This window comes from Podarcis raffonei, chromosome 17, assembly GCF_027172205.1.
Source record: "Podarcis raffonei isolate rPodRaf1 chromosome 17, rPodRaf1.pri, whole genome shotgun sequence".
Taxonomy (NCBI): Eukaryota; Metazoa; Chordata; class Lepidosauria; order Squamata; family Lacertidae; genus Podarcis; species Podarcis raffonei.
In genome coordinates this window covers 6,984,167-6,999,321 of record NC_070618.1, presented here as the reverse complement: position 1 = coordinate 6,999,321, position 15,155 = coordinate 6,984,167, and the positions used below count along the sequence as shown (strand labels likewise).

At 45.0% G+C, this 15,155-nt stretch overlaps 2 protein-coding genes across 5 annotated transcripts in view; one reads left to right on the top strand and one right to left on the bottom strand.

The window, feature by feature from the left end:
- Positions 1-12,495, bottom strand: part of TDRD7 (tudor domain containing 7) — a 91,102-nt gene extending 78,607 nt beyond the window's left edge. Inside the window, exon 1 of the mRNA XM_053371196.1 lies at positions 12,491-12,495. The gene's annotated coding sequence lies outside the window, so the exon portion shown is untranslated. The remainder of the gene's footprint in view (positions 1-12,490) is intronic.
- LOC128405024 (stimulated by retinoic acid gene 6 protein-like) overlaps positions 9,438-15,155 on the top strand; it is a 51,751-nt gene continuing 46,033 nt past the window's right edge. Inside the window, exon 1 of one of the 4 annotated variants that reach the window (XM_053371200.1) lies at positions 9,438-9,825. In XM_053371200.1, coding sequence (XP_053227175.1) covers positions 9,812-9,825 — 14 coding nt within the window. In that variant the 5' untranslated portion in view covers positions 9,438-9,811. The remainder of the gene's footprint in view (positions 9,826-15,155) is intronic. The other 3 variants (XM_053371201.1, XM_053371198.1, XM_053371199.1) reach the window with 3 other exon arrangements.

Below are 15,155 nucleotides of genomic sequence, written 5' to 3'. Positions count from 1 at the left end.
ATACATTTTTTGGACACTACTATAAAAATACAGGATGGACGCATAGACACCACCTTATACCGTAAACCAACTGACCGACAAACATATCTACATGCCTCTAGCTACCATCCCAAACATACCAAACAGTCCATTGTATATAGCCAGGCACTACGTTACAGCCGTATCTGTTCCAATTCTACAGACAGAGACTCTCACCTAAGAGATCTACAGCAAACCTTTTTAGAACTAAAATACCCAGCAGATGAAGTTAGACAACAGATCAACAGAGCCAGACAGATACCCAGAGAGAACTTGCTGCAAGACAGACCCAAAAAAGAAAATAACAGAACACCTCTAGTCATCACATACAGCTCCCAAGTTAAAACAGTACAACGCATCATCAGAGATCTACAACCTCTCCTGGACAATGATAGTTCTCTTTCTCAAGCTCTGGGAGGAAGACCTTTCATTGCCTACAGACAGCCACCCAATCTTAAACAACTCCTAACCCACAATAATACTACAACCAGACGTAACACGGACACTGGCACCAGAGCCTGCAATAAACCCAGATGCCAACTTTGCTGCCACATACACCCGGACAACACCATTACTGGCCCCAACAACATCACACATACCATCTCGGGACTATTTAATTGCTCATCGTCTAACATTGTATATGCCATCAAATGCCAACAGTGTCCTTCAGCTCTCTATATTGGACAAACAGGCCAAACCTTACGCCAAAGAATAAACGGACATAAATCGGACATCAAGAATCACAAGACAGAGAAACCAGTAGGAGAACACTTCAATCTCCCAGGACATTCTATACAAGATCTCAAAGTAGCTGTTTTACTACAAAGGAATTTCAGAAATAGACTGGAAAGAGAAGCTGCTGAATTGCAACTCATTACCAAACTTAAAACCATGGAGAGACCTGGTCTGAACAAAGACATTGGATTCTTATCTCATTATAAATGACAAAGCTATTTTTCACCTTCTCACCTCACCCCTTGCTTTTTCCTGTAAGACCTATTGCAGTCGTTAAGAGTCGTCAACAGGCTCATCACAGCTATCTGCCTATCACCCATTCCCACCACCCTTCTGAGTAATACCCCTCCCCACCCTCTCACTATATAGAGGGATCTGGCAACTTCTGTTTCAAGTGTATCTGAAGAAGTGTGCATGCACACGAAAGCTCATACCAAGAACTAACTTAGTTGGTCTTTAAGGTGCTACTGGAAAGAAATTTGTTTGTTTGTTTGTTTTGAGCTTACAAAATTGTGAGAGTATTCTTAAAGCAGTTGAATTACTTATCTCCTGTGCAAGTAGTCTATGGAAACATAACCCCCCCCCCCATTTTTAAAAATACAATAACACTGCTAGGGCAGAGACAGAGAGAGGCGTGCTTAAGGACAAACAAACATCTTTTCAGGAGCAAACTTCATGCAGATGGGCAGCCAGTGCAGATGTTTTAACAATGGTTTTCTATTGTCGGCCATGTGCCCCAATCAGCACTCTGGCTACTGCATTCGTTCTGCCTGGACGCTGAGGTCCAGCGCCGAAGGCCTTCTGGCAGTTCCCTCATTGCGAGAAGCAAAGCTACAGGGAACCAGGCAGAGGGCCTTCTCGGTAGTGGCGCCCGCCCTGTGGAACGCCCTCCCAGCAGATGTCAAAGAGATAAACAACTACCTGACATTCAGAAGACATCTTAAGGCAGCCCTGTTCAGGGAAGTTTTTAATGTATGACATATTAGTGTATTTTTTGTATTTGTGGAAGCTGCCCAGAGTGGCTGGGGAAACCCAGCCAGATGGGCGGGGTACAAATAAATTCTTCTTCTTCTTCTTCTTCTTCTTCTTCTTCTTCTTCTTCTTCTTCTTCTTCTTCTTCTTCTTCTTCACCTACAGGAACTTCCAAACCACGTCCAAGGGCAGCCCCACAAAGAGCGCATTGTAGTAATCCAGCCCTGAGGACCCCAAAGCATCAACTACAGAGGTCAGACTACTAATATGAACAATCATTTCTGACCAGAAAGAAGGCACTCAACTTCCTTCCGTTCAGCAGTTCAATTAAGAGTCAGGGAGGTGGTGGTGTTTTTCTGTTGCTCCTGTTATTAAAGGATTGGGAGTTAGGAATGCTTACTGTTAAATCACCCAGCAATCTCTCAGTGAATCCAGATGTGCCTTCTGTCCACCCCGGCCTAACCCAACTATTTGAGAAATTCAGGTCTGAGCCAAAGACTTTGAGGAAAAGTTGGATTTTGATAAGGGGTTTGAAGGACTAATGTTATCCTTCCTGCTCACTTGTTTGTATGAAGATTTCAAATAAATATTCAGTTCTATGCGGAGTTTTGTGCAAATGTATAAGCGAACACTCTGAGCTGCTCACAGAACTGTAGGCCTTAATCCTTACCTGAAACCGTCATAATCTTAGTTCATTTTGACTCTGGAAGACCATTTCCCCTAGGTTTTTGTTTGTTTGGGCAGGACTAAAATGATATGTGTACACCGTGATGACGAATGATGTCTCTCTCAAACTACTTTCAGCTTTGTCTAAAACTAATGTCTCTTTCCAGCTGCACAGTGTCATCTACAGTGGTACCTCGGGATAAGTACTTAATTCGTTCCGGAGGTCCGTTCTTAACCTGAAACTGTTCTTAACCTGAAGCACCACTTTAGCTAATGGGGCCTCCTGCTGCTGCCGCGCTGCCGGAGCAAGATTTCTGTTCTCATCCTGAAGCAAAGTTCTTAACCTGAAGCACTATTTCTGGGTTAGCGGAGTCTGTAACCTGAAGCGTATGTAACCTGAAGTGTATGTAACCCGAGGTACCACTGTATTTCTTTTCTTTTTCGATGCAAGAGAATCTTGTGGTCATGGGCTAAGTGACATTTAAAACCTTCCATTATTTATTTTTCATGCTATAGAATCAGATAAAAACCCATTCAGGAGTGCATTATACTGCCCTGTAGGTAAATGGAGGGGGACTTAATTCCACCTGGGCAGCTGAGCATAATTTCTCTGGGACTGTGCCATAAATCACCCGCCCCTATTGTTACTGGCTTAAGAGAAACCAGAGAAGCCTAAACCAGACCTTCACCTTTCAGGATGAAATGTAGACAGAAAGACAAAAATATTAAGTCACCCTCTTTGTTCCATCCTATAGGGCAGGTTTAAGAGCTGGTTGTAACAGGAAGAGGGCAGAATTAGGGATTACAGTTGGCTACATTTTTATTTTGAGAAGTTGTACCTGGTGTCAGGAGTGAGCCAGCAGTAAATCACACGGAATGGGTGAAGTTAACTCTTTATTAGAAAAATTGGAGTGCCAGGCCTGATTACAGCAACTCTTCTCCGGTGGGTCTTGTCCCTATGAGGCAGTTGTGAATACTGAAGGTCCCCACCTTCCCACAGCTGCCTAAGTCTCCTCCTATCCAGAATTTCCCCCAAGCAATCTGAGACTATGCTGATGTGCCTGCCTTTGCTCCTCCCACTTCGTGCCTCTCCTGGTCCCGGTGGTTTACTCTTATGAGACTCCCTGCAGATGGGTAGGTGTCAGGATATAGTCCGGTTTCACCCAACGCCTAAGCCAAACTGCTTACATCTGTAACCAATAAAATTGTGACCTATTTTATCCCATTAAACTAAACATTCGTGTCCGTGTGTTTATTATCTAAGGGAACTGCGGGGCCCAGGGCCTCGCCACGCAGTGAGTATTCTGTGACATCGACTGCTTCCTGCTTTTGTGCTGCTCTGTTGGTTTTGAGAGAGTCAAGCCACTCCCTTGATGCGAATGAATTTACCAGCTGCAGAAGTAAAGCCCATAGCCAAAACCAACAACAAAGGAACAACAACAGCAGAGAAAATACCCCTCCTAGATTTTTGTGAAGCAGAGAGCAGGCCACCAAGGGAAAGCGTTATTTTTAATAAAAAGCAATCTGGAAATTAAAAGCAAGGTGTTCCCTGAAATAACACAAGCAGCACAGCAGCACAGTGCATGTTAAATCAGATCCCCCATTTTTAATTGACTGCTCATTGAGGCATATATATATATATATATATATATATATATATATATATTTAAATAGTATTTATTGAAGTTTTAAGGTTACAAAAAGAAAAAAGAAGAAACCCCAAATTAAACAAAAACAAAACAACACATCACAATAAAAAAACAGAAAAATAGAAACAATTAAAAAAAACAAAACAAATTGAACCTTCCCATAACTTGTCTTTCATTTGCTTGTTTCCCTGACCTCCTCACACCTCCCTTTTTTGTATTCTAAGTCAATTATCCATTTCAGCAAATCCTTTCCCTCTCTTCAAATTTTTATCCTGAAAATTTATCTTGATATTAATATATATATATTAATATCATTGAGGCATTAATATAAACTAGGGAAATGGGGACCCACCTCCCATAATTATGGGAACTACAGTTTACCCGCAAAGGGCTACAATTCCCAGCATGCTTAAACTACACTTCCCATGATTTTGGGGGTCTGTGTAGGCAGTGGCATAGTGTGGGTTTTTGGCACCCATAAGTGGGTGTACGTTAGTCAGCAGGGGGTGGGGCGTGGAGGGTGAACAGAGCCCTCCAGGGCCAATGACACCGGATTCTGAGAGGGCACAAGAGGGTGCCCCCAGGCGCCCCATGACAGGCACCCTGTGGGGAAGCAAGTCGTACTGGGGTCGGGCCTTTGGGGCTGGAGTGGGGCCTCTGTCTCCTACAGAGAGAGGAGACAGACCATGATCCAACTTGGTTCTGGTGTGTGGGGAGCTCGGACGGCCAATGTTTGCTTAATTTTTTGTGAGCTGCCTTGAGTCCCAGTTCTGGGGAAAAATCAGAATACAGTGGTACCTCAGATTACAGATACTTCAGGTTACAGACGCTTTAGGTTTCAGACTCTGCTAACCCAGAAATAGTACCTCGGGTTAAGAACTTTACCTCACGATGAGAACCGAAATCATGGCACGGCGGCAGCAGGAGGCCCCATTAGCTAAAGTGGTACCTCAGGTTAAGAACAGTTTCAGGCTAAGAACGGACCTCCGGAACGAATTAAGTTCTTAACCACTTAATTTGTTCCCGAGGTCTGTTCTTAACCTGAAACTGTTCTTAACCTGAAGCACCACTTTAGCTAATGGGGCCTCCTGCTGCCGCCACGCCACCGGAGCATGATTTCTGTTCTCATTCTGAAGCAAAGTTCTTAACCTGAAGCACTATTTCTGGGTTAGCGGAGTCTGTAACCTGAAGCGTATGTAACCTGAGTACCACTGTAATAACAATAGCCATTGCATTTTCTTTCTATGTTAGAAAACATACCAGTGGCTACAATGGGTGCCTTTTGCAGAGTGGGGATCTGAACCCAAACTTCCTAGTCTGGTTTAACACTCTTATGCAGTTGTAAATTTGTCTATTTCTGAAGAGCGGCTTCACTCTATTTCTGCAGGCACCACAAGTGTGTTGCTCTCCAGCACATAGCTGTCAAGTGTCCCTTATTTGAAGGGACAGTCCCTTATTCCAGCGCCATGTCCCGCTGCTGTCCCTTATTGATGGATGTCCCTTAAATGTCCCTTAAATGATGTCCCTTAAATTTCAAAGGAAGCAGCTCCTTCTCCCTCCCTCCTTGCCGGCCAGGGAGGAGGAAGGCTCCAACTGTGTTGCTTGGCTGTGTTGCTCACCCAATAAGAAGTCTAAGAACGACTGGGGGGTGGAGCTTGCATGCCTTGTGTGTGGCTAGTTAATGCAAGCTGAGGGGTTTTTTGAATGCTGGACGCCATTTTGTTGCACATGCTGCTGCAAACTTTGCAGTGCAAAGCCAGGCTGGGGAGCCATCTTAAGTTGAGGCTGCATAGGCCTTGTGGTGCATGTGATTCAGATTCTATTCAGCTGAACCTCTGGTTACAAAGTTGGTTGGACAGTGTTCTCGAAGCTACCCAGCATGAGTTTGACCAGACTGCAGGAGGACAGGAAGACTGGAGTGCCTGGAACAGGTGAGGCTGCAGGTCCCTTATTTTGGATGCTGGTCCCTTATTTTCAAGGCTGCTGGCCCCTTATTTACAAATCTGTAAGTTGACAGCTATGCTCCAGCATTCCTCTTGACTTTTCTGGTCCAGTGTAACTCTAGCTGCTTCTTTACATTAGATGACATTTCCGTGACATTTATATAAACCTTCCTGCTGGGTGTGTTCTGCTTTTTTGTTCTGTCCTATTGAAAGGAAGAAAGGAAAGGTTGTTCTGCTGGTTCTGTGGGGTAGCAGGGTAACCACCTTAGGAGTATAGAAACTCCAGTGGCTAATTCATACTCTATTACGCTTTAAAATCACTTTTTGCCTCTGACTCAGTCCTGTCAGCTGGTCTGTCTATGCTATTATGTGGGCAAAACGAATTGCCATTGGAAATAATAAAGAAGAGTCAAAGGATGAAGCGATAAAATTGGTTATGATTGACTGGGCCAAAGATTTTGGATATAATATACAAATGGAGGATTGGGAAAAATTATGGAAAGATGGTTTAAGATTCACTGCATGTACAACAATAAAAGAAAATGTGATGAAAATGATGTATCGATGGTATGTAACACCAGTGAAATTAGCAAGGATGTATAAAAGATGTAACAAATGTTGGAAATGTAAAGAAAAAGAGGGTACATTCTATCATATGTGGTGGGAGTGTAAGAAAGTAAAAAGCTTTTGGGAAATGATATATAATGAATTGAAGAAAATGTTTAAGTACACTTTTGTTAAGAAACCAGAGGCGTTTTTACTTGGTATTACAGGGAATGAGATTAATAAGAAAGAAAAGAAGTTATTTTGATATGCAGTGACTGCAGCAAGAATACTGATGGCTCAGAAATGGAAGCAAGAGGAGTTACCTACACTAGACGAATGGAGAATGAAGATGACGGACTATGCAGAACTTGATAGACTGACTGGAAGGATCCGAAATCGACGAGATCAGAGATTTATAGAAGACTGGGAAAAGTTTACAGAATATATGCATAAATTAAGTGATAATCAAATAACGTTTGTAAGCTTTAATGAAGCTCTGTAACAAGAAATGCTAGAACATGAGTAAAACTAAGAATTAATTTATAAAAATAATTGAAGAAAGGTTTTAGAAATGTGTAAGAAATTAAGAAGGGAAGGCGTATCAGGCAAGTTGAGGGAAGTCAAAAAGAGAATGGATATAAAAAAGATGTATGATTTGTCTAAATTTTGTATTGGAAAAATTGAATAAAAATAATTTATATAAAAAAAGGAAATAATAGAGAAGAGTCTTTGGATGAAAGATTTGTTTGTTTGTTTATTAGATCTCTTATCCGCTCTTTACCATAACATCCCAGGGGTGGGTTACAACAGCAAAATACACAATTGTAAAATAAATAAAACAGTTACAACCACAAAGCACGGAAAGTGTAAAAACAATTAGAAACCGTTTCATATACAGATTCCAAATACAGAAACAATACAAGCATTTAAATTTAGATCCAATGTTGACAGGAATCCACAGGGACCTTTAACAAGGTCTAAAACAGGGAAGAAGATAAAGTCCCGACCAGAGAAGAATGTTGATGGATTATGGAGAAATGGCTAAGATGACCCGAAGAATCAGAAATCAGGAAGACCTAAATTTTAATAAGGAATGGGGAAAATTTATAACTTATCTTAAAGACCATTGTAAACAGTTGAAACCATTAGTAGGATTGGAACATCACTTGTAGTTTAATGGTGAATTTTGGATACAGTGGAGAGATAAAAGATTTGGATTATTATGAAAGATGCAGGAGAAAATGATTAATAATAGGACCCACAAAGGGGAGGAGGGAAGAGATTCCATGGAATCTTGTTTTTATGTTGCGTGTTGTATATGTGACTGTAAAATTTCAATCTGAACACACACACACACACACACACACACACACACACACACACACAGTGGTACCTCGGGTTAAGTACTTAATTCGTTCCGGAGGTCCGTACTTAACTTGAAACTGTTCTTAACCTGAAGCACCACTTTAGCTAATGGGGCCTCCTGCTGCTGCCGCACCGCCGGAGCACAATTTCTGTTCTCATCCTGAAGCAAAGTTCTTAACCTGAAGCACTATTTCTGGGTTAGCGGAGTCTGTAACCTGAAGTGTATGTAACCTGAGGTACCACTGTATATATATACCAGGGACTTTCAGGCTCAGATAATGGCCCCACTGTGAAAGCCACCAAGCAACACAATCTAAATAATGACCTTTTAACAGAGAACTACACAAAAACACCCTGCCATGAGGGGAACGAAAGGGGAACCTGAGACGCAATATGAAACAAACCAACAACTCTCAGCCCACGAACGACATAGCACACAGTCAAGAGAGCCAAAATGGCGATGAGCAAGGAGAAGGCGGAAATAAATAAAACCACTACGACCTCACAAAGCGAGCGAGTACCATCCCAACCAGACCTGAAGGAACTCAAACAGAGAGTAACAGAAACTATCTAAGGCTCCCTAATGGACTCGCTGCACCAAGCTTGGAAGGACTTAAAGACTCCCTTGGAGCAACAGGTCAAGGTTGAGACTCTTACTGGCACCCTGGAGAAGAGGAAACAGATACAGTGGTACCTCGGGTTAAGAACTTAATTCGTTCTGGAGGTCCGTTCTTAACCAGAAACTGTTCTAAACCAGAGGTACCACTTTAGCTAATGGGGCCTCCAGCTGCTGCTGTGCCGCCAAAGCACGAGTTCTGTTCTCATCCTGAATCAAAGTTCTTAACCTGAGGTACTATTTCTGGGTTAGTGGAGTCTGTATCCTGAAGCGCATGTAACCTGAAGCGTATGTAACCCGAGGTACCACTGTACTGACGCTGAAAATCTGTGTTGTGAAATTATAGCAATAGTTTGAACACTTCCGAAATCTATTCCACGACAAGGAGTACTTCTTTTCATACCACCACAACAAAAAAACTCATGGATAGTGTGCCCAATGTTTCTGTTGCTCTAAGGATCCTTCTCACACTTAGGGGGAAACCACACACAGTGGGGAATGAACACAGTTTCTCAAAGCTCAGATTTGTAAAAATATAGGCTCAACGGCGTTGCAAAAGAGCTCAGTTGGCTTGGCAACAATATCAATGGAAGATGCCAACTTGGCCTCCAGGAATCTGAGACAGAATTTGCAAAGGAAAAGGCATGCAAAGTGAGGTTCTGGTGTACTTGAAATCAAAACTTTTAAGAGGCTGAGACAATTCACAGGATCGTTCAAAACGATTTGTGTGCCAAACATATTCTTTTGTATTTGAAAAAAAAGCACTGTACTCAAAGACTGTTAGCCATGCGAGTGTGTGGTGTGCAAGCGATTAGTCGAGGGCGCAAATAGCCAGGCACCAGCAGGGCGCATACCCTAGAAAACGTCTGTTTCTACGGGATCTTTTCCAATTCTGGCAAACTGAGGTTGAGAAGAAACCGAAGATGTGAATGATGGCGACCGTTGTCTGGCCTCCAGGGGGCTTTGTGCTCGCTTATTCCGGGAGAGCCTCGCCCTGATTTTGCCCCCGGGGCATAGAAGCGCTTTATAAACAACAAGCCCTGCCAGCGCATGTGAGGAGAAGGCAGTGTCTCGCCCCAAATATGCCCGCGCCCGCCCTTCCTCCTCCCTCTGTCCCGACCTGACCCTCCCTGCGAAAAATGGAAATGAATCGGGAGGAGCCGAGAGGAGAGTAGCGCGCCAGACCCGGGAGTGCGCGCTCCTCGGCTAGACAAGACCATCCCTCTCCTCTCCAAAACTGAGGGAGGGGGGCGGCCTGTGCGCTCCACCATCTTCCCGTTTGGAGATCTCCAAGCAGAGCCATGGAGGACTTCTGGTAAGTCCGAGCAGCCGAGCTGTGGGGCAGGGGATTTGTGCAAGCAGGATGGCGGAAGCTGGGGTGTGTGTGTGTTTGTGTGTGTGGATGCCAGCTGCCTCGGTGCCGCTTCTTTGCCTGGCGCTGCGTTGCCAGGGTCCTGCAAGAAAGCGTAAAAATCTGACGCGCGCCAGGCGAAACACTGGGAAGAAGGCAAGACACGTGTTGCTGCTAAACTACGTGAAGACGGCAAGGCACGTGTTGCCATAGGAGCCGACTCCGAGGGGCCGAGGTCACTTCAGCCTCTCCAGACAAATATATGAGCCCCCCCCCCCCGCCCAAGTTGCTGGGCATTGCCTTTCAAATGGTGTGTGTGGCATAGGAGCCAACTCCGAGGAGCCGTGGGGGGTCTTCGCTGCCCCCATAAAAGTTGATGGGCATTGCCATTCAAAGGCTGAGTGTTCACATCATCCTGTAATCGATTATGCAGGGCGGGGTTTACCTGCCCCCCTCCCAATTTTGATTCTATTTGACACCCCTACGTGTGGTCTTCCAAACCCCACCGCGAACCGGTTGCTGTTTAGGCGCGACCCTGCACGTGTCTTACTCAAAAGTAAGCCCCACTAAGGCCAGTGGAGTTTACTCCCAGGAAAAATGGGTAGTGCATCGCTGCCAAGCTGGTCTTGGTGGTGCTGGGGTGAAACCCGTGAGAAGGCTCCGGTTACTTGTCTGGATTTTGTTTTTATTCTTGGCTTGTTTTGAATCTCTTTGAAACTTAATCTTTGATGGAAATAGCAAAGGATGGGGCGCCACGGACCGCCTTCACCCTTTTCTCAGAGCCGGGGTGGGTTGGGGGCTAGCCAGGTTTTTTTGCCGCGGTGAAGCCTCCGGAAGGGCACCATTGAGGCTCCCAGCCTTTGTGTGTACCCAAATGCCCGTGGGTTTTTTTGTTTTGGTTTTTTTTGCCAAACTGGGTTTTTGACCCAGGTGGAAATGAGCCTCCGTTCTCCCCTGCTAGCTGTGTTTGCAATTGACATTGCCTTCCCCAACTGCTTTTCTTTCCCGAACGAAATCTATTTATAGAAACGTGCGCACATATATGGGGATGTATGGAAAAATATTTCTCTCTCACTCTCCTTCTGTTTAACATGGTGATATATAGGGAAGAGGTAAGGAAAAGGGAGATCTTTAGGTAAGGAACTTTTGTCATTTGGCCATAATGGAAACATCTTAACAGCCTAATTCTGTGTAGTTACTTCGGTAATTCCACCAGTCAACGAGTGCTTTCCAAAGGAAAGGACAAGGGGCCCCTGTTCTATACCGCCAATAATTTTCAGTCTGAAGTTGAACACAGAAGAATCAAGAGGAAAGAGAGGCAGAAATAAGCAGGAGAGGAGCATGGAAACTCATGGGGCTAAGATTTTTAGCTCCTTTTTCTCAAACTTAAGGCAAGAGAAATCTGATGTCAATCTGTTTTCGATTCTGTCCAGTGAATGAAAATTACCGTATTTTTCGCTCTATAAGACGCACCAAACCACAAGACGCACCTAGTTTTTGGAGGAGGAAAACAAGAAAAAAAATATTCTGAATCTCAGAAGCCAGAACAGCAAGAGGAATCGCTGCTCAGTGAAAGGAGCAATCCCTCTTGCTGTTCTGGCTTCTGTGATAGCTGCGCAGCCTGCATTCACTCCATAAGACGCACACACATTTCCCCTTACTTTTTAGGAGGGAAAAAGTGAGTCTTATAGAGCAAAAAATACAGTATGTTTTAAAGGTCACACTGGTAGTGGGTTGAGTCCATTACGTTTTGTTCTAAGCTGCTGCTGCTGCTGCTGCTTCTTCTTCTTCTTCTTCTTCTTCTTCTTCTTCTTCTTCTTCTTCTTCTTCTTCTTCTTCTTCGGCAATCACTCGTAGCCGAGTAAGATTGTCTTCCATGAACACGGTCTTCACAGTGAGTCCGTAAGTGACCTTGGAGGCCAATTCTGGATCCACACATCCTTCCACATTGGGTACATAGGTTTCTGGGCGGGAGTTGATCACGGTGAGGGTTTGCCAAGCGTGCCTTCCTCTTAGCATGTTTCTCCTTTCCGTCCTGAGTTTGAGCTTCTTCAAAGCCCATGACACCTTTGGTTAAGGCTGTTCTCCAATTGGAGTGCTCGCAGGCCAGGGCTCCCCAGTTGTCAGTGTTTATACTACATTTTAAAAGATTTACCTTGAGAAAGTCTTTACACCTCTTTTGTTGACCACCAGCATGATGCTTTCCATTTTTAAAGTTCGTAATAGAGTAGTTGGGATCAGAAGGTCGGTGGTTTGAATCCCCGCGACGGGGTGAGCTCCCGTTGCTTTGTCCCTGCTCCTGCCAACCTAGCAGTTCAAAAGCACGTCAAAGTGCAAGTAGATAAATAGGTACCGCTCCGGCGGGAAGGTAAACGGTGTTCCCGTGCACTGCTCTGGTTCGCCAGAAGTGGCTTAGTCATGCTGGCCACATGACCCGGAAGCCGTACACCAGCTCCCTCAGCCAATAAAGCGAGATGAGCACCGCAACCCCAGAGTCTGTCACAACTGGACCTAATGGTCAGGGGCCCCTTTACCTTACCTAATAGAGTAGTTGCTTCGGAAGATGATAATCAGGCATCCGAGCAACATGACCAGTCCAGCGAAGTTGATGTTGAAGAATTAATAGTACCTGTTTGTCAGCATTTTCATTTATAAATTCAACCATATGTTGCAACTGGCAAACTTCTTAGTAACAACTGATTGGGTTCCCCCTCCCCCTGCATCCTGTGTTAGAGAATCTATCCTTTTTTTATCCGCAACTGTTTGGAGCTAAAAATAAATACAGTTAACTTTCTGCCTTGATTTGTTGTTCTTTGGGAACCATCACTATTTTGATGTTATTATTATTATTTGTTAAATTTGTATACTGCCCTTCATCTGAAAATCTCAGGGCAGTTCACACCACAAAGTACATAATAAAAACAAGAACAAACCAATAGCCTCCTGTCTCACAAGCACATTTAAAAGGACGTAGACAGTTGATCAGCAAAAGGCTTTTTTTGAAGAGGAATTCCCCCCCCCCGTGCCTATTTATTTATTTATTTATTTATTCATTCCCCGCCCATCTGCCTGGGTTTCCCCAGCCACTCTGGGTGGCTCCCAACAGAATATTAAAAATACAATCAAATGTTAAAAACATCCCTAAGCGGGGTTGCCTTCAGATGTCTTCTAAAAGTCAGATAGTCGTTTATTTCCTTGACATCTGATGGGAGGGCGTTCCACAGGGTGGAACTCACTTCTCACAGTGAGGGAACCGCCAGAAGGCCCTCAGCACTGGACCTCAGTGTCCGGGCTGGACGATGGGGGTGGGGGACGCTCCTTCAGGTATACTGGGCCGAGGCCGTAATCATGAAGGCACTAGATGAACCACCCTGGGGAGAACATTCCACAAGTAGGGAGCCACTGCAAAAAAGGCCCGTTCTCATGTTTCCACCCTCTGGACCTCTCATGGAGGAGACAGATGAAGAAGGGCCTCATATGATTATTGTAGAGTCTGATTCGGTTCATATGGAGAGAGGCGGTCCTTGAGGTATTGTGGTTCTGAGCTATTTAAGGCTTCATAGGTCAAAACCCGCATTTAGAATTGGGCCCAGAAACTAATTGGCAGTCAGTGGAGTTTGGCCAGGATCGGTGTAATATGCTCAAACCATCTTGCCCTGGTGAGCAACCTGTCCGTCAAATTCTGCACCATCTTCAGAGGCAAGCCTATGTATAACATGTAATGTAACCTAGAGATTACCAGAGCATAGACAACAGAAGTTAGGCTACCCCTGTCCAGATAGGGACACAACTGGGCCACCAGGCAAAGCTGATGGAAGGAACACTGTGTCATTGAGGGCACTTGAGTCTCAAGTGATAGCAAAGGATCTAGAACAGCCTTTCTCAACCTGTGGGTCCCCAGATGTTGTTGAACTACAACTCCCATCACCCCTAGCTAGCAAGGCCAGAGCTCAGGGATGATGAGAGTTGTAGACCAACAACATCTGGGACCCACAGGTTGAGAACCGCTGATCTAGAAGTACCGCCAAGCTACAGACCTGCTCCTTCAGAGTGAGTGTAACTCCATCAAGAGCAGGCAAACTCCCATCCATCTAATCTAGGGAATCACTCACTAATCGTGCTTCAGTCCTATCTGGATTGTATTGTATAGTGGTACCTCGGGTTACATACGCTTCAGGTTACATATGCTTCAGGTTACAGACTCCACTAACCCAGAAATAGTACCTCAGGTTAAGAACTTTGCTGCAGGATGAGAACAGAAATCATGCGGCAGCAGCGGAAAGCACCATTAGCTAAAGTGGTACCTCAGGTTAAGAACAGTTTCAGGTTAAGAAAGGACCTCCGGAACGAATTAAGTTCTTAACCCGAGGTACCACTCTACAGTCATACCTCGGGATAAATACGCTTCAGGTTGAGCGCTCTCAGGTTGCGCTCCGCAGTGACCCGGAAGTAATGGAGTGCGTTACTTCCAGGTTTCGCTGCTTGCGCATGTGCAGACGGTCAAAACGTCACACGCATGCGCGGAAGTGGCGAAACACGACCCGCACACTCACAGATGTGCTGTCGCATCTTACGTTCTGTTCGGGATGCGAACGGAGCTCTGGAACGGATCCTGTTCACATCCTGAGTTGCCACTAGTGGGTGGACATAGCAGAGAACTTCAATGCCTAACAGATTGAGCTTCAGTTTGTTGACTCTCATCTAGTCAAAGTTATTGAGGGAAGACAACGGTCTACCACTGCCATCACCTGCAGAAGAAGAGATGTGTGTCATCAGCATATTGCTGATTGTTGTTGTTTAGTCGTTTAGTTGTGTCTGACTCTTCGTGACCCCATGGACCAGAGCACACCAGGCACTCCTGTCTTCCGCTGCCTCCCGCAGTCAAACTCATGCTGGTAGCTTCGAGAACACTGTCCATGCTGATAACGTACTCCAAAACCCCACTCAGCAGTTTTATGTAGATGTTATGGGGGTTTTCGACCAGTGTGCCGTGGCACCCTGGGGTGCCTTGAGTGATGGTCAGGGGTGCCGCAGACAACACTGACCTCTGTCCCTCATCCTTTTCTCCATCCTTTGACGCCCTCTCGCGTCTCTGCCTCTCAAAGGCTTGCGTGGCTGTTTGTTGCAGCAGCCCTGGCCATAAGCTCCCCAGGCAAATGGTATCTCTGGGGCTGGCCATGGGGTGCTGGTTTCCAGGAGTTGAGGTGGCTTCAGAATAAGCAAGCAAGTGGGTGAGGAAGCCCAGCCAGCCAGTGTGGTGTAGTGGTTAAGAGTGGTAGACTTGTAATCTGGTG